At 21.6% G+C, this 19,084-nt stretch overlaps 4 protein-coding genes across 5 annotated transcripts; 1 reads left to right on the top strand and 3 right to left on the bottom strand.

Annotated features, from left to right (window-relative positions):
• Positions 1–4,513: 4,513 nt before the first annotated feature.
• LOC107999812 (uncharacterized) lies at positions 4,514–5,395 on the top strand. The gene has a single exon (XM_017059836.3). The coding sequence runs from the start codon at positions 4,694–4,696 to the stop codon at positions 5,393–5,395; it is 702 nt and encodes a 233-aa protein (XP_016915325.1). The 5' UTR covers positions 4,514–4,693.
• A 1,331-nt stretch (positions 5,396–6,726) lies between these two features.
• Positions 6,727–8,498, bottom strand: LOC107999811 (uncharacterized). The gene is made up of 2 exons (XM_017059835.3): positions 8,385–8,498; positions 6,727–7,458 (listed from the first exon to the last, which is right to left on the bottom strand). The coding sequence occupies exon 2, from the start codon at positions 7,456–7,458 to the stop codon at positions 6,796–6,798; it is 663 nt and encodes a 220-aa protein (XP_016915324.1). The 5' UTR covers positions 8,385–8,498; the 3' UTR covers positions 6,727–6,795.
• Positions 8,499–11,501: 3,003 nt separating this feature from the next.
• Positions 11,502–12,785, bottom strand: LOC133666002 (uncharacterized). Its single transcript, XM_062073875.1, has 2 exons — positions 12,658–12,785; positions 11,502–12,280 (listed from the first exon to the last, which is right to left on the bottom strand). Exons 1-2 carry the CDS (start codon positions 12,682–12,684, stop codon positions 11,612–11,614), a joined length of 696 nt encoding a protein of 231 aa, XP_061929859.1. The 5' UTR covers positions 12,685–12,785; the 3' UTR covers positions 11,502–11,611.
• A 3,062-nt stretch (positions 12,786–15,847) lies between these two features.
• On the bottom strand, positions 15,848–17,225 carry LOC107999817 (uncharacterized). 2 transcript variants are annotated; one of them, XM_028667653.2, is made up of 2 exons: positions 17,069–17,225; positions 15,848–16,630 (listed from the first exon to the last, which is right to left on the bottom strand). In XM_028667653.2, the coding sequence occupies exons 1-2, from the start codon at positions 17,126–17,128 to the stop codon at positions 15,962–15,964; spliced, it is 729 nt and encodes a 242-aa protein (XP_028523454.2). In that variant the 5' UTR covers positions 17,129–17,225; the 3' UTR covers positions 15,848–15,961. The 2 variants fall into 2 exon arrangements, with proteins under 2 accessions (XP_028523454.2, XP_061929848.1); XM_062073864.1 differs by having other exon boundaries at positions 16,991–17,117.
• Positions 17,226–19,084: the final 1,859 nt, after the last annotated feature.

The raw sequence follows: 19,084 nt of genomic DNA, 5'->3' as shown, positions 1-19,084 counted from the left end.
ATATTTATAATTTTTTAATCTTAATAATATAATTATTAAGCAATAAAATACGAATGATATTTCTTATCATTTTTCAATTAGAATAGAATAATAAGCAAACAAAAATTGAATATACATATAAAAAAGAATTATATGAATTATATTCTTAATAACTTTTTTTAAATTTAAAAGATAAACTTATATAATAAACATTTCTTTTACATTTTTTTCATTTACACATTTGCAAATAAACATTTATGACGTTTTTTGTATTTAAGATACTTATATATGACGTATAAGATACTAATTGGAATAAAAAATATTTAGAATTTCAAATGAAATTAATTGATTATATGAAAAAAATAGTAAACATTTATCATTTATTATAAAATATAAATAAATCTATTTATTATTTATTATTGGCTGATTAGATTAAAATTAGATAAAATAAATATTGTAATGAATCATTTCAATAGCCATTACTTAATATAATAATTCTAAGTAAAATAATTGAAATAATTTTTTAATTTGAAAAACTGTAATATATTAATATTATATTAATTTTAATTTAAAAGCTTAAAATTAAATATCTTTTATTAAATAAAAAGTAAATATCTTTCATTTTAAATGAAAATATTAAATAAAAAGAAGAAATAATTTTTTTAAATGAAGTAATAAATAAAATTTGAAAATAAGCATTTTTAATTATTAAAAATAAATTAGCGAAAATTAAATTAATCAAACTATAAAATTTACTTAAATTTGACTTTTATAAAATTAAATAATAATCATTTATTCGCTATGATTATTGTAATATAATTAAGAATTATTTTTTATAAATTATAATTTATATTTTATAAATTATAATTGAGTTTTGTAGTTATTTAAATATTTCAAATAATTTATTTGAATATTATAATAATTAAAAAATTTTATAAATCGATAAAGTAGAGATTTAATTATTTAATATTGTTTATTTAATTTAATATAATTATTAATAATTATGCAATCTCTATATATAAGTGAAATTTTAAAATAAATGTTATATCTTTTCCTTTTTTGCAATTTTTCTTTTTTATTTTTATTTGATAATCAAAACTTCAAAGAGCAATGAAATATGCATAAAAACGAATAAAAATTTGTACTAGTGAATTTTCAAGTAAATATATATAAAGAAATAATATTTACTATATTTTCTAATAAATATTTAAAATACGCAAAACAGGTAATAATATTAAAAATTTCAAATAAATATTAATGTAATCTTAAGTTTATCTATGATTTATTTTAATTTCTTTTTAATCATATTCAATATTGTTTATGCAAATTCATACCTTCAAGATTTATAAAAGACGAAATTACAAAAATATTGGATTTAAAAAAAATTATGTGATAAACACATTTTTGAAGAACATGAGCGAAATCAAAGATGCAATCTTTTAAAAAAAAATGGTCTTTCAAGAGAAAATGGAGATATGTTTGAAATATACAGATGATTCTGGATTTCAAATAATTATTGATGAAGATTTAAATGTTTCAGAGTATCTTCAATCAATAAATAATTGAAATCATAAATCCTATATCAAATGTCAATACTGAATTTATTGGTTTGATATTGGTTTATTTTTTAATAACAACATAAAAGTGTACTAGTCTCTTTTAAAATTCATTTATTTATTTAATTATTTAATTTGAATTAAATGAGAAAATAATGAAAGCAATATTACAATGATATTTATAGTATATTTATATTTGGATATATAATGGATATAAATACATTTTATATGTTTATATATTTGTATTCTAAATCCATTTAGCGGATTAATAATAAATTAGAATATTTATATTCATTTTTTTCGATTTCTGTGACTTTTTATATATAAATATATACTATATTGTGTTCTCTTTTGAATATTATATGATAATAAATATATTAAACATTCAAAGTTTGTAGAATAATAATATGTAAGTTTTCTAATAATAATTAAGTAATTAATTTTTATGATTAATGATTTCGAATATTCCAACAAACTTTAAAATAAAACAAATATTTGAAACATCAAATAAATATTAGTATATAGTTATGATAAAATTTTTTACAATTTACTAAAAAATTAGTATAATAACTACTTTTAGTATTTTTAGTACTTATAGTACTTATAGTAATTATTTTTAATACTTATAGTATTATATATTTATTTTTATTTATTTATATTTAGTAATTTACAAATATTTACTTATTAATAAAAAATAAAATAATAATTTAATTTATATACATAATAAAATATAATAATAATTATATATATATATATATATATATATATATATATATATATATATATATATATATAATAATTTGAATAAAAATTTTGATGATTCCCAATGTTGAAGCATAATATATACGACAATATATATATATTTATAATTTTTATAATTTTGTTTCATATTATTTTATAATTTTATTCTAAATTCATTTGAAGAATATCGAGACATATTCGAAAACTTATTAAATTGAATTGAACTCAATTGAATTCAATAAATCAAATTCAACTGAGAGTTTTTTAAAATGTATTTTTCGAAAATAACGTCAATATTTTATTATAAAAGAAATATGTGCACGATAAAAAATGATAATAAAAAAGTAAATATTATTATTAAAAAAAGTAGAAATAATTGCGATTTCCACAATTGTATTTAATAAATTATGATTATTCTTCAAAGAATTCGTCATTTGCTGACATTGTCTTCTTTTATGTAATCTGTCAATGTTACGCGATTAAGGTTATGTATTTTTTTAATCGATAATAAAAATATTCAAATTATATTATATATTGTTTACGTGAATTTTTCAATATTTAATAATTTTTTATAATATATTTTTTATGTTAATTGGTATATAAAATAGATATTTCATTGAAGTCATGCGACTTCTATTTAAAAATTTTAAGATATTTATTATATTTGTTTGAAATGTAAATTGATAAAAAACAATAGATAAAAAACAATAAATACCTTTCATTTTATTCAGATAACTTTTTAATTAATATTAATAATAATTATAATTAAAATAATAAATAATTTTTGATCAATTTTTTTAATATTATAAATTGTATCAACAATTTCTATTAATTTAAAATGAGAAAACTAGTTAGATATAAAAAAAATAAATAAGATTGTTAAGATTACAATATTTTGATTAAATATTTGATACTTCAAAAAAATTATCTGAAATTAAAAATTTAAGAAAATAACAATTTTATATATAATATAACAAAAAGTTTTATATATCATATTTCAATTTGTCAATGAAAAAAAAATCGAAATAAATTATGAAATTCTCTATATAGTTTATTAATATTGCTTTGATATTATATTATTATATTTATAATTAAAATAATTAATTTTCAAAATAATATATAAATATTTTATTATATAGACATAAGAATAAATCTCGAATTTTTTAATCAAAAAATTCATATTATTTTGTTCATCATTTTTATAATTTTCTTTTCTATAGTCCTAAAATTTCGAAAAATAATATTGACATCTTTAACTATTTAATTTATCAATTAAATTCAATTGAATAAAAAATATATAGATATTTTATCATATTACAAATTTACGTCATAATACGTGCACGATATGAGATGATAGCTAAATACAATATTGTAAAACGTGATTACTTCAATACAGTTGTACTATGTACTATATAATCGATTAGAATTATTTAATTCTTCATATTATCTTATTATTAGTACTTAATCTGTCAATATTACGTGATCAATATATTTTTTTAATTTTTTTAAAGAAATAATTGTATGCATATCGTACATTTTTGCAAAAGTTTGACGTTATTTACATATAAAAATATAAAAACAACTTCCGTGTGATTCTACTTAAACTAATTTTATTGTTCCACATTCTATAGAATGAGAATATTCTTTAAATGTTATTTTCATAATATTTTCACTTCAAATAATAAAAAAATTATATAGATTTTTAATATAATAAAAAATAAAAAATATAAATTTTAATTGTAGATATTCGTTAATTTAGAATTTAATTAATAAATATTGTTTCTCTCTCTTTTTCTCTTTATTCTAAATTGCCTATTATGTTTCTCATTTCACTTTATAAACATGAATACAGTTTTGAAAAAAATTATTACGAAATTCAGTTGACTTCGTAGTCTTACCGCACATAACTATGACACGTGCTTATTAATCCACTATGTCAGTTCCAGTTAAATTTTTGTCATAAAGCAAATTAAAATTCCTCATAACTATATTCAGAAATCTTCTATTCCACTAAATCCCTTGTCAAAGAGATAATATCCAAACGTCATAACCTATTTCATTCTTGTGTTTATCAAAGAATGCATAAAATTTAATAAAAGGAACATTTATCATTATATGATGGCCCGAATCTACTCAGTCATTCTAAACAAGATCCCTCTTTCGTTACCTTAATCACACACTTTCCCATCCGTAAGTTCTGCTTGAGTGTTTAAAATTTTAATATAGCCAAGCAATTTGTTCGAAAATTCAAACTTATTATTCGTTTTTCTCTGCATTATATCCAGACTTTGATCAACGAACCTTATCGCTATATACTAATATCGTGCCTCAAACAAACTGTATCCGAAGAAACAAATTTTTTTCAAATCATACAATGATTTCTAATTGAAAAGTGAAGGATTAATCTTCCAAAAGAGATGAATCCACAAATCATGCTGGTCAGTGTGGTGGCAGCTGCTTCGATCGTTTTTTTCGGATTTCTCGCTTATCGGATGAGACTACAATCCAACTATCCCGATCTAGCTAATGTGCCACCATTGGAGGATAACAGTTCTCTAGATGAAGATCTTAAGGATATTTTGGCTTTCATCCCCATGGCCGAAGTACAACGAATCATTGAAAGATATATGAAATATGACGCTCAGATCGGCGATACAGTGAGCTTTGTAAATGATCAGAAAAGATTTATCTTACGCGAATTCCAAAATATGCCTGAAGCCCATAAATTGATTTCTTTCTTGCGTCAAAACGGATTGGACGTAGATTCTTGGCAAGATAAGATACGATATTTTTGGAAGATGTCACCTAGGTTCATTAAATACGAACCAAGTCTAGCGAACGGAGGCCTGACTGTAATGATTAATAAAATCTTGGAGACTATACCTATGGACGAGCTGCACGAACTATTGCGACAGAAAGTGAAATATTCGGCGAGTTTTCGCAGATTTCTACTTGCATTGCGGTCAAAAGATTTCCGGGAATTTTGCACCGCGCTCGAATCCAACGATGTGCTGCATCATCATTACTTTTGGGCGAAGGAAGGAGGTTTAGAAATCACGTTCGCGATCGAGCTGTTCAACGAACTGTACGTCTATCTTACACAAACTTTGATCACTTAAGAATTGTTACGAATTCGATTATTGAATAAAATAATGATAAACTAATATGTTATTTAAGTCACGAAAAAGTCAAAGTGATCAATCTCATTGGGATTAATCGTTTGAAAAATAAATCGTATAAAAGAGAAACAAATTCTTGTTTGTAAATATTAATATTGAGGAATTAATCAGAAAAAATTTTTGTAGAATGAAGTTGATCATTTGATCTTTGATTTGTCGTTTATTTTATTTTTATAAAAGAGAGGAATATATTTTTTATTTCTATCTTTTGTCTATATTTATAAAAATTTAATTTCTTTAATAATTTATAAAAAAAATAATAATATGAATCTTAATTTTCATATAAAGATTGAAAAATTTTTAGAAAATGAAATTGATAAGTTTGAATTTTAATTATATCATTTATAGATATATATGTTTATGAAAGAAACGTATGTTTTTTAGTTTTTCTCTTGCCTGACATTTTATTTAAAATTTAAAAAGAAAAAAATTAATCCCAATTTTAAATTGAAAATAAAATTGATAAAAATTGAAAAATTTTCTAAAAATAAAGTTGATAAATTTGAATTCTAATTCAATTATTTATTAAAAAAATCATTTTTTTAAAAAATGGAATATTAATAGTTAAGTCAGATATTTTAATAAACATTTTAAAAAGTACAATTGAAAAAGATAAAATAGTAAATATATTTTCATATTATATATAATGCAGATAATTTTCTAAAGGAATCATTTCATATAAGAATATCATTATTACATCATTATAAACAGTCGATTTATTACTTTATTTCGCCATAGATATACATTGTAAATGAATCGATATTTCACTTCAATTAAATAATCAATGCTTATATGTAGCAAAAATATTAGATAGAAAATGTTAAGATTATTATATATTATATAAATGATATTTTAATTAAAGTACTTGTACGAATTGTTACAAAATTTTCCATAATTGTTTTTCTCAGATTATTATACAAATGCAAATTCATATTATCGAGAAGTTTTTAAAAATTTCTAAATTATGTTTTTGAAATTATTATATCATATTATATAAATCAAATATTAACAACTATCGAGAAAATATAAAAATTAATAAATTTTAATAATTTTAATAATTTTTTGATTTCGAATCTGAATATAAAAGTTATGGAAATTTTTTTAATAATTTTTAAGTAAAAAATTTTTCTTTAAAATGATTTTCAAAATTATTGCTTTCAAAGATATTATTTTTAAAATTTTATAAATAAAAACAGAATAATTTCTAAATCAATTTTCTTCAAACTCAAACTTAATTAACAAAGAAAATGGGACGAACAATCAAGATCATATTTTAAATGCAAAATAAATATATTTAATTTTTTAATAAAATAAAAATCTCAATCATTTTATTCATAGATTTAAATTATAGAAGCTATAATTAATATAGGTAAATAAGTACGGAAAGAATCTTTGTTAAGACCGGCATTTATAGCATTTTGCTCAAGATTTCGATAGTAAAAATTATTGAATATGTAATGATAATAGCCCTCATATTTATCTGACGTAACTTCATCCACAACGCTTTTCCACACTTTCGAAGTTTTAAGTTTATCATTGTACAATTTCTTCAAGGACTCTATTGGAACGATAGATTTGGTATCTTTTATAAATCCATCAATTCCACCGGTGATTTTAAGATTGGATATATTAGAAAAGAATTTTCTAAAAATAAATGGTATACGTGGTATGCCCACTTTTTCGTTTAGCTGATTCACCAGATTATAACTATTTAAACCGTTTGCCCACATGAAATTCATCAGCACCGTGAATTCTGGATTGGATTCAACGAATTGCACCCATTCTTTTAATTCGATAGATTTCATCAGGTTCATAGCTGTCTTAAACTCTTTATCTTGAGCAGTATATGTTTTAGTCAGATTGACGAGATCTGGAAATGGTATCAAGTCAACGAAATCTTGCAAATCCTTAGCGAGAGCGCCGGAACCCACAGCTGGAACTTTGAAAGCATACGAGGGGTTGTTCGCGACTAAAGCGATAAAAATAGCCAAAAGAAATTTCATCTGTGAAAAAATTAAAAAAGCAAAATTAAAAGAATAAATGGAATTTTTAACCGAATAAGCAAAAAAATTAATCATTATTTCATAATTTTTTTTATTCTTTTTCTATAATAAACTGTAATTAAGAATCATTTATAATAATTAACAATGAATTTTATAGAGAAATTCAATTGATTTAAAAATCTTGATTTTAATAAAAATTTATATATTTGTAGAACATAATACATATGAAACAATTTTTTTTCAACAGAAATCTATTTTTAAAGTTTCAGGATTTTTTTATATTTTGAAAAAGCACTAAAATTTAGATATTTAAAATTTGATTCTCTTTCGCATCTTTCCTACATTCTTATTATGAAGTTATACTTAAAGAAAAAGAAAAAAAATTTTTTTGAAACTTTAAAAATTTATTTCGTCCTCTTAAAGTAATATCCCATTAAAAAATATTTCACATATGATTTCGATACACACACACATACACACACACACACACACACACACATATATCTTGATTGATTCATTATTTTATAAGAATTATAATATAATATTTTCAAAACTTAAATCTGACATGAATTTTTATTGTTAGCAATTTTATTATAAGAAGAGTTTCAATATTTTCGTATCATTATATCTATATTCAATATATTTTTTGATAAAGTTTTAAGTAAAAGAAGTATTTAAATAATTCTAGAAAGATTCATATAAGATGTTGAAATAAAAAATTTCAAAAATAAATTTTATAAATAACTTATAATATAATAAGTTAATTATAAATTTATATTTATAATTATAAGTATAATAATTTAATTATATAAATTTTTAATTTAAATTTTTAATTCAAATGTAGAAAAAATAATTTAGATATTCAATAAGAATGATATATGGGTGATATGTGTTTAATTTAATATAAGTTATAGTTTCTACTGTACATTGTGATTTATTTTACAATTAGTTGTGCTTCTTATGTTTCTCGACACGAACTATCATTGAATCACTTTTCAAATTGCATTTTATATACATGATAAGAATACGATAATATGTTTCGATAAGATCAATTTTTAATCAATTTTTATTAATTAAATTATTATATGATAAATTTATCTCATAAATTCTAAGTAGTTGATAGTATTTATATTATTTTTCATTTAACAATATTATTTCTAAAAATTACATAACTGATTTTGAAAATATTTTAAAAATATGAAGATAATCTTTCAATCTAGTAAATCGTACACCTGTTCGATAAACTTTTATTCAATTCTATTTAATTTCTAGTTTTACGATAATCAATCACTTAAGAAAAATAAAAATTTTAGAAAGATATTTTGATGAAAAAATTGATATTTGTATTTGTTTTAGAAGCAATATTAAGTAAATGTAAATTTATATTTGATAAAAAATGAAATAAATATTTTTTAAATCAAAAGCTTTGGGTAGCAATAATTTTGGATATTGCACAAATGTGGTACCTAAACTGATGCTACTGCTCAAAGGACTACTTGCTACCGTAGGACTGTATAGTCATTTATATTATGAGCTCCGAGTGAACGAATGGTGATGGAACTTTAATTCTTTGTGGCTAATGTAATGATTCTAATTGTGTTTTGATGTAAACTGTATCGTCGCTGAATTCTATCTATCCCATCTTCTATTTCTATTCTAATTCAACTGCAAAATTATTGTGAGCCTCGGTTTGTCCTCCAATCTTTGCTTTTCGTAAAAATGTACATTAAGAAAGAGTTGGAAATCGTCGCATTGAAGAGAGTTTTCGAAAAATGGGTTCTTGCGGATTCGCATCGCAGCGCGTGGATTCAAAATTCTTACGCTCGCTTCTGCAGTGGTCCATCATATGACATGCAAGTGTGGCTTATGAAGTGACCATTGCTATAGCATCTTTGTTTAAGTTGAAGATCTGGAAACCCATGTCCGTTTATAAATTATTATTAGGCTATTGGAGGTACTCGAACTATTGAAAATAAAAGCCAAATTACCCAACCGCTTCACAAATCCTATTCTTAATAGATATGTTATTATAAATTTTATTTTAGAAAATGATCAAAAGACCTAAATCTAAACCATCTATTCAAAAAAAATTTTCTTGTCTTTCCCTATTAAATTTCTATTAACTTTAAAATAAAAAGTATAAATTGTTCCTAGAAAACAATGTCATTTTAAGAGAAATATTTAAAGGATATTTAAAATTTAATTGAAATTCTGAGACCTATTATGATAAATATTTATATTTTTCAACTATGAATATTTTATCTTAATGATAAAATAATCATTATATCATTTTTTAAGAAAATTTATAATAAACAAGCACGAATTATTTCTGAATGCAATGAGTTTTTTTTTTCAGACATATGTATAGTATATTTTATAAGTTCAAAAAACATATATATAATTGATATATAATTGAATAATATAATTGAAAGAATTGTTAAAAATTTATAACAATAAAACGAAATGAATGACAAATAATGTATATGTTTATGAAGTATAATAAAATCTACATTTATATTTATGTGTAATAAAAGATATATGTAATTTTAAAAATGGAGATGATTTGAAAATCTTTCTTGAATGAAGCAAGTGATCACCAAAATATTATAAATTTTTTAATATTTGAATCTCTCAATCAATCTTTGTCTTTTATTAGCTCTTATTTTGTAATTGTTGGCAAAAGTTTGAAATTCATGTCTATTGAAGATATAATGTATGTATATACTCGCAACTGATTCTTGTGAATTTATAACAAATAAATATTATCATAATAATATTTTAATTAATTACAGAATTAGTAAGATAATCAATACAAGCGGGAAAAATATAATCGAAAATATTATAAAAATATTAATTATATCGAAACCGTTCAGATTATATATTGTCATGATGTTTCCAGTGATTCAATTTCAACTAATTATATTCAATAAATGCTGAATTTCGTTGAAATAATGGCCTATTGAGTACTGATGACAAGTAAATGAATCTGCTTGAAGATGATGTTGAAAGGCGATCTTGTTGTGATGGTTGAATTTGTTCCTCGATCTCGTCTCGTTAGTCGTTCAGTTCACTTATCTCGCAGCATCCCTGATTGATGATTTCTATTTTTTTTTGAAAAATCAATCGAAAATCAATCAATACATTGATATTCATATCTGTTCCATTCGCATGATGAACGTTCTTGATGAAAGAAATAGGATGATGTTTAGAATGAAACCAGCAAGATTTCCAGATCGTCGTTTGAATAAGATTAAAAAGACTGTCACATATTGTCTGTTAAATTAATTTTCAAAACGCTTAGTTTATAACTAAATATAACTAAATTATAACTAAATTATAACTAAATTATAACTAAATATATCTAATATTGAATGAAAAGAAAAAATTTTGATTATCTGATTTATTAAAAATTTTCTAAAAACTTTTATTCAAAAGTAGCCTCATATATTTGTGTTATAAATCTATCTCGCGTGTTACATTAGAATTCCATGGACGAATAATCTGGAATATACTGATATGTCGCAACATAACAAGTTGCTTATATTCTTATTATATAATTTTTATTCAATAAATAATTGCTGTTTACTTTGTTTAATTATAAGATTCATAACAAATAATTTTTTATATAATTTATCAAAGCAATTACTTGATTTAAGCAGTGGAAAAATAGGAAAAAAGAGAGAATTTTACACTTATATATTCATAATAAAAAAAAAGATATAATTATATAAAACAAATTAACATATTTAACAAAAGTAATGGAAAGATAGATCTTGCTAAATATAAAATTTCGTTAATCATTAAATAATTAATTAATAAATAATAATGAAATTTTTCTAGAAAAACAGAATTTTCAAAATTTTCTAAAAAAAATAAATTTTGTAAAAAAAATAAACTTTTTTCGTAAAAATATGGAGAATATATTATTTATTTTAAAAAGAAATAAAATATATTTATTTTTATTACAAATAACTGGTAAAGCAAATTTTTCCTTAGATTCCAAAAAATAAAGAAAAATAGGACAAAGAATAAAAAAATTCATGTTTTCTATACAGTATACACTTTATTTGTTTAGAAAAAAAATATTTTTTACATAAAATAAAAATAAATTAATTAATTTATCAATTAATTAATTAATCAAAAGTATTATTATTCACAAATCGAATGCTGCCGCAACGAAAATAAAAATAGGAGAAAAAGTATGGAAATCATTTCTAGTTACGCCTAAACTTACAGCCTCGTTTTCCAAATTCTTATAATGTTTATCCTCGAAAATATTGTTGTAAAAATTGAAATATTTAGACGAAGTTACTTCTGCTACGAAAGCCTTGAATACCTCGGAATTTTTGTTTTTCTCAGTGAACAAATCAGACAATTTTTCTATCGGTACAAGAGCGGCAACGTCAATCAAATAACCTATAAAGCCACCGGTGATTTTATTGTCGAAAGAACCGAAAAGAGCTTTGATTCCACTGACAAGAGGTGGAAGTTTCAAAGATTTGTTGAATTCATTAACCAAATAATAAATATCGAGACCGTTCTTCTGAACGTAATTTATCAGTAACTTGAATTCGGGAGCTGATTCGATGTCTAGCATCCATTGTTTTAATTCTTCAGTTTTCATCAATTGAATAATGTTACGGAATTGCTTATCTTGGGCATAGTATGTCTTCGTTACTTCGATTATTTTGTCGAGCGGTATCAAATCTATAAAGTCTTGGAATTCCTTGGCGAGGGCACCTGAACCAGTGGCTGGGATTTTATAAGCATTCAGGGGACTGGCTGCAACCAGGATAACAAAAATTGCCGAAGCGAATTTCATCTGTGAAGAAATTACAAGTGCGATGATAAAATTTTTATAAGATAAAATATATTTTTAATAAGAAAGCAATTTTTAATAAGAATAAGCAAATAAGAAAAAATAACAGAATAACATCTCAGACAAGATTCTTAATTTAAGATTTTAAAATCTCAAAGATTTTAAATTAATTTAAACATCAATATATTATAAATATCAAGTATATATATATATATATATTTGTGATTAATAATGAACTTAGGTTTGAATTAAATTATAAATCTATGTATGATTTGTATACATAAGAATTCTATTTCTAACACATAGGCTAACGAGTATGTAAACATATTTAATTAACATATTTATTAACATATTTATTAAGAATTAAATGTTCTACTTACCATGAAATTTATTTTGCAATTAGTCATTTCTGTTATACTTTTTAATGTAAACTGTACCTATGAATGGTTTTTCATTGCATTTTATATACTAGCTATGAATATGATAAAAATTTTTCGATAAGATTAATCAATTTTTGAGATTACATGCGTTATCTCATCGTGTATGTAATCAACAGATATTTTTGTCAAATATCTCATCTAATTATTACATCATATTGATTTCAAATATCTTATATTATAATCAACTTCATACTGAAAATGAAAACATTTCCGATTTACGTATTATTCTTGCAAAATACTCATAGATTTTTTTATTTATTTCATGAATGCATATTATTTTTGTTATACGCATTATCGTTCAAAAACAAAAACAAAAAAAATTTTAATTAATATTTAAAATCTGCTTTAAATTTTTTAATTTTCAATAGTACAGTATGTAACATTTGAAAAATTTTTCAAATTCAACTTTAGATTGAGATTTAATTTATTTTTGAAAAAGTTCACTATATATCGAGATAATAGAGAGAAACATTTTTACAACATTAATATTACATTTTTTCTTCTTCTTAAAAAATATTAATTCATATATGCCTAAAAATTATTAATTTAAAAAATATTTTAATTTAAACTTTGTAAAATTTATTATGAAAAACATGAAATTAGTAAAATATTCATGCTTTCTTTTAAAGATTTTAATAATTTTTATAAAATTTAAATTAAAATATTTGCCAAATTAATAATTTTTAAGTATATATGAGTTAATATTTTTCTTATAAAAATAGAATTATCGCATCAATTAGTACAATTAAGAAATATATTCTATTAAAAAAGCAAAATTGATTTTTATATATAATAGATATCTTTACGTATCTATTCATAATTAAATAATTAAAAATATAAAAATATGTATGTTTTGATATTTAATTTTATTCTGAAATATTTTTTAATATTAAGAAAATCAAGATGTTAAAATGAAATAAAATATGCATAGAATAATTCCATGGGATGACTCGATCGTAAAAACTATAAAGTGTACTGATTTTTTATTATTTTTATTTATTGTATATTTCCTAATATACATATTTCATAATATACACAATAAAATATATTAACTGTTGTTTTTGTTTATTTTCAATTTAGAAATTAGATAAATTATATGTAATATAAAAATGATATTACATATTATGCCATATATATTAAACTATAAATAATATACTTGAAAATACATTCGAAAATTTACGTATCTTTTAAACTACAATTTTCTTACATTTTATTAGAAAATGATTTTTTTCAAAATATATTAATGTGTTATAATATTTAGAAATCATATTTATGTTATGATGGAATATTATTATATGGTTATTATATGGTTATTAAAAAAAAATTGAATAATTATTGATTTTTGAATCGATAGCTCGATTTTTATTTTATAAGATAAAACTTATAGGATAAGAACAAATCAAAAAATATAGAAAACAAACTGTTATTATTTTAATATTCTGTGAAAACATTGATAAAAAAAGAAATATCGAAAAAAGTCTGTTGTCAAAAAATTGAAACGATTTCAGACAAAATGTTTAAAAAAATTGAAAGGATTTCAAACAAAATGTTTAAAAAAATTAAATAAACAAAAAATAGTTATTATAGTTAATATACAAATTTTAATAGGTAATGTAAAATTTATTTCCGATACAAATTTTTTAGATTTTTCAAGACAAAAAAATTATAATACTTCAGAAGAAAAACATAACAATACAAAATGCGTGAAATATCGGGTACATTATATACAAAATGAATATTTGACTTGATTTCACTAAGGATATTCAAAATTTTTTAATATATTGTGAAGAATATGAAAATATCATACAAAAAGAGAAAATAATTTTTTTATTATTTTTTTTATTAGACTAATAACATATATTTTTTACATAGATCATTACATTTTGAACAGAATCGGATATTTTGATAAAAACAAAATATTTAGAATTCATGATATTTCATATAAAATTCAATTATATTTTTTTTTTTGAAAATCTATTTTAATTATTTTTTTTTATTCTTTAATATTTTAAATCTTTATATTTATATATTTACAAATATATTTTTTTTATTTAAATTGTATTTTCAATATACTAATCATTTTAAGAAATGTGAGCTATTTCATCATTTCATCATTTTACCTATATATATCAATTTCACAATTTTCAAATAATAATTAAGATATTAAAAATATTAAAAGTAGTATGAAAATTGAAATATTATAAATAATATAAAAATTGAATCAAATTTATAAAATTCAAAACCGAATCTTTATAAAATTTGATTATTAAAAAACAGAATGCTTATTTTTTCTATTTTTTTTTTAAATCGTTTATATAAGAACTAAAATTTTATAGAATTTCTTTTGGTATTTTTTAAATTATATTTTAGAATAAGATAATAATATTTAAGTAAGTAATCATAGCTTTAATCTGAAAACAATTTAATTTTTGCGTTTCATTCTAAATTATTTTATTTTAATTTATTAAATAATTATTTATTAAATAATTATTAAATTATTTTATTTAATTTATTTTAAATTAATGCAATATATATCAATCTGTATTTATTTGTATTTACAATATAATTTACATAAATTTCTATTCAGATATAAAAAAGTAAATTAAATGAGATTATTCACAAAACACTAAGAATGTCTTAGAATTTTCAATAAATTTATACATTTTCTTTTCATGAAAAATAATTGTATAAATATATTTTTTTATTTAAAAATTTCTAATTTATCAATATTTCTAATTTTTAATTCATGTATCAACATAATTTTTAGAATTTAAAATAATAAAAAAATTTCTATAATATAGTTTTTTAAGTTATTATAAAATTTTTCTGAAACAATTAATTTTCAAATATATATATGAGATTTCAAAAAAAACAAAAAAGTGAAAAATGTTTATTAATAACTCTACAATTTTTTCATATTCAATTTTCATATTCAATTTTACATATTGCATATATGTAATATAGTATTCAATAATTAATTAATGAATATATTTTTCAATAATGATATCTTAATTTTCCAAATAAATGATAAAGAAAAATAATTGTAAACTTCTAATCTTAAAAAAAAATTAATTCTGTAAGTATAAAAAAAATAGAATAGATAAATAGGATAAATAAAAAAAAATTAACATTTTCAATCCAACATAAATATATTTTATTTTTTTTAAGAAAAGAAAACAACAAATTTTTTTATATAAGAATTAATTAATTTATCAATCAATTAATTAATCAAAAGTATTATTATTCACAAATCGAATGCTGCCGCAACGAAAACAAAGATAGGAGAAAAAGTATGGAAATCATTTCTAGTTACCCCTAAATTTACAGCCTCGTTTTCCAAATTCTTATAATGTTTATTCTCGAAAATATTGTTGTAAAAATTGAAATATTTAGACGAAGTTACTTCTGCTACGAAAGCCTTGAATACCTCGGAATTTTTGATTTTCTCAGTGAACAGATCAGACAATTTCTCTATCGGTACAAGAGCAGCAACGTCAATCAAATAACCTATAAAGCCACCAATGATTTTATTGTCGAAAGAACCGAAAAGAGCTTTGATTCCACTGACAAGAGGTGGAAGTTTCAAAGATTTGTTGAATTCATTAACCAAATAATAAATATCGAGACCGTTCTTCTGAACGTAATTTATCAGTAACTTGAATTCGGGAGTTGATTCGATGTCTAGCATCCATTGTTTTAATTCTTCAGTTTTCATCAATTGAATAATATTACGAAATTGCTTATCTTGGGCATAGTATGTCTTCGTCACTTCGATTATTTGGTCGAGCGGTAATAAGTCTATAAAGTCTTGGAATTCCTTGGCGAGGGCACCCGAACCAGTGGCTGGGATTTTATAAGCGTTCAGGGGACTGGCTGCAACCAGGATAACAAAAATTGCCGAAACGAATTTCATCTGTAAAAAAATATATTGCGTATAAGTTATTTTAGAGAAATGGTTGAAGAAATAAAATTATTTCCTTTATTATTTTTATTCCTATATTCCTATAATTTGAATCATTATATATAGAAAAAAATTTAATTTCTGAATTTTCTCTAAGAAATCTTTATTTGTAAATCTTTATTGATAAATCTTTTAAAAATTTGACGAATGATTAATGTAAAGATTTTAATATGTGTTAAATTTTTTCTTAATTTTTCGAAAGTCTAGAATGGTAAAAAATAGTTATAAATATAAATGAAAAATGTAAATAAAATATTTGCTCATATAATTATTAAATTTTGATGATTTATGTCTATTTAAATACTTACTTACATTGTTTAAATACTTATTTTATAAAATAATAAAAAAAAGTGTAACTATGCTATTAGGCAAATATAATTTGTTACTCACTTTACAAGTTTTTGCAACTAGTTTTGCCAATATATTTTTGATGTGAATTATTTGTAGCATTGCGAAGAATGCTTTATATACAATTTGTATATGAATGATAAATATAAATAAGATAAGATTAATTAAAATTCTTCGTAATAACTCAAGTATCAAATATGTTATCTCATAGATTCTGTTTGCAGATAATCTTTTCTAGTTTATATCTCTATATAGTTATATTAAATCATTCAAATATTAATTTCGCAATAGCATAGAAATTTTTTAACATTGTAACATATAAGAAATATCGTGTTAATTTTTATTATATAATTGTCAATTTGTTGAAAAAAATTTTATTTTTCAATTCTATCTATACGTCTATTTAAATTAGATTAATTTGGATTTTAATATTTAAACAAGATTTTAATGTTTAAAAAAATTTAATATTTTCGAGCATCATCAATGATGAAAATCTATTGCAAGAAAATAAGTGAAATATTATACGTTAATAAATATAGTATATATATATATTACAAAAAAAATTTTCATAAACTTCAATTCTTAACTTCAATTCAAATTAAAATCAATAGAAGATCATAGAAAATGCAATTAAATTCATAATAGTATTTAATTACAAGATTAATTAATTGAAAAATTACAAAATGACAAAACATAAAATTTATAAAACATTTCAATTCAAAAATTTTTTCCCAATAATATCATTCTTAGAAATGAGAATTTAAGCCGCTACAAAAGGAATTAATTCTATTAAAGATGTCACTCTGCCATATAAACACGTCACATCAACACGGGTTCGACGAGTTCGTAGACCGAAGGACCTACGACGCGGAGAAACAGGGACTGTGCTAAGGCAAACGGCTCGCAGACTCTGCGGCAAACAATTCCAATTAACTCAGCGGAATTGGAATAGGGCTCTCGACCATCTCCTAAATGCAAGGATGTAGAGGGCGACGTAACGCGTTCCTCATCTTTTCTCACTCTTTCTTCTTTTCATCTCATTCCTCGTCCAGAAATTATCTGTCCATCCAGAAAGTTTGCGAAAACGCACTCGAATTAGAGATTACGTTTGACGATGCGAGAATGAAAAATGAAAAAATTTAAGAAGAGATCTTTCAATTTTTCTATCTTTATTTATATTTCAATTGGGAAATTTATCGAAAGAAGCAGATTCGAAGATTGTGCTTTTGCAAACTAATAACTATGTTGTCATGAAATCTCTTTTTGTTTTTTTCGCTATATAGATTTATATTTTTCTAAATTTTTCATGATTTTATTTTTTAAGAATAATGATCGAACTGGAACATACATATTTCAATAATATTTTATCATTTATATAATTTTATATAAAGAAATATGAAGTTTCCTATGAAGGGAATATCCTAATACTAAAATTTTTACTATTCCATTTTTCAAAATACTGATATCCTTAATGAGAAAACAAATATAAGCAATAGAAATTTACTTAGATGAAATAAAGTAAAGATGAATAAATATAATGAATAATATAATGCATAAGGGTCACCTCGTTTAACAAACTTTATTTATAATTGAACAAATATATTTTAATCGACATATCATTTTTTATATTTATTAGAATAAATTCTCCAAAAATTCTGGAAATATATTTCTATAACGAATAATATCTTATTTGAAATATATAAAAATTTTTTCTTTATGATTAATTTTAATACAAAGCTATATATAAGCATAAAAATAAGCAATGAACAAATATCCTTATAAACAATTATACATCAAATTATGACCATTAAAATGAGTAAATAACAAAAAGAGGTTTCGCAACAATCTTATATATTCACGTGGCTAACGTCGACATAATTCCTCGATCTTTATCCATGTCTCTCTATGTGTTTCGGCTGGATGGATGAAAGGCGGAGTCGACATGGTTGTATCCGGAGAGGCATAATTCAATCAGGATCTAGAAAGGGGGATGTTTGTCAAGTATGCTTTCTTTGCACGTGCACCGGGTGAATGGCGACCCGTTGGACCATTATCCGC

Source organism: Apis cerana, linkage group LG1 (genome assembly GCF_029169275.1).
Source record: "Apis cerana isolate GH-2021 linkage group LG1, AcerK_1.0, whole genome shotgun sequence".
Taxonomy (NCBI): domain Eukaryota; kingdom Metazoa; phylum Arthropoda; class Insecta; order Hymenoptera; family Apidae; genus Apis; species Apis cerana.
This window is presented reverse-complemented; position numbering and strand designations above follow the sequence as displayed.

What these genes read in the sequence shown, in the direction of transcription:
- LOC107999812 (XM_017059836.3), top strand. Translation starts at nt 4,694, where the DNA reads ATGAATCCACAAATCATGCTGGTCAGTGTGGTGGCAGCTGCTTCGATC.
- LOC107999811 (XM_017059835.3), bottom strand. Translation starts at nt 7,458, where the DNA reads ATGAAATTTCTTTTGGCTATTTTTATCGCTTTAGTCGCGAACAACCCC.
- LOC133666002 (XM_062073875.1), bottom strand. Translation starts at nt 12,684, where the DNA reads ATGACTAATTGCAAAATAAATTTCATG. An exon ending in ATTGCAAAATAAATTTCATG is followed by an intron (nt 12,281 to 12,657) that starts GTAAGTAGAACA and finishes ATTTCTTCACAG; the next exon opens with ATGAAATTCGCTTCGGCAAT.
- LOC107999817 (XM_028667653.2), bottom strand. Translation starts at nt 17,128, where the DNA reads ATGCTACAAATAATTCACATCAAAAATATATTGGCAAAACTAGTTGCA. An exon ending in TAGTTGCAAAAACTTGTAAA is followed by an intron (nt 16,631 to 17,068) that starts GTGAGTAACAAA and finishes ATTTTTTTACAG; the next exon opens with ATGAAATTCGTTTCGGCAAT.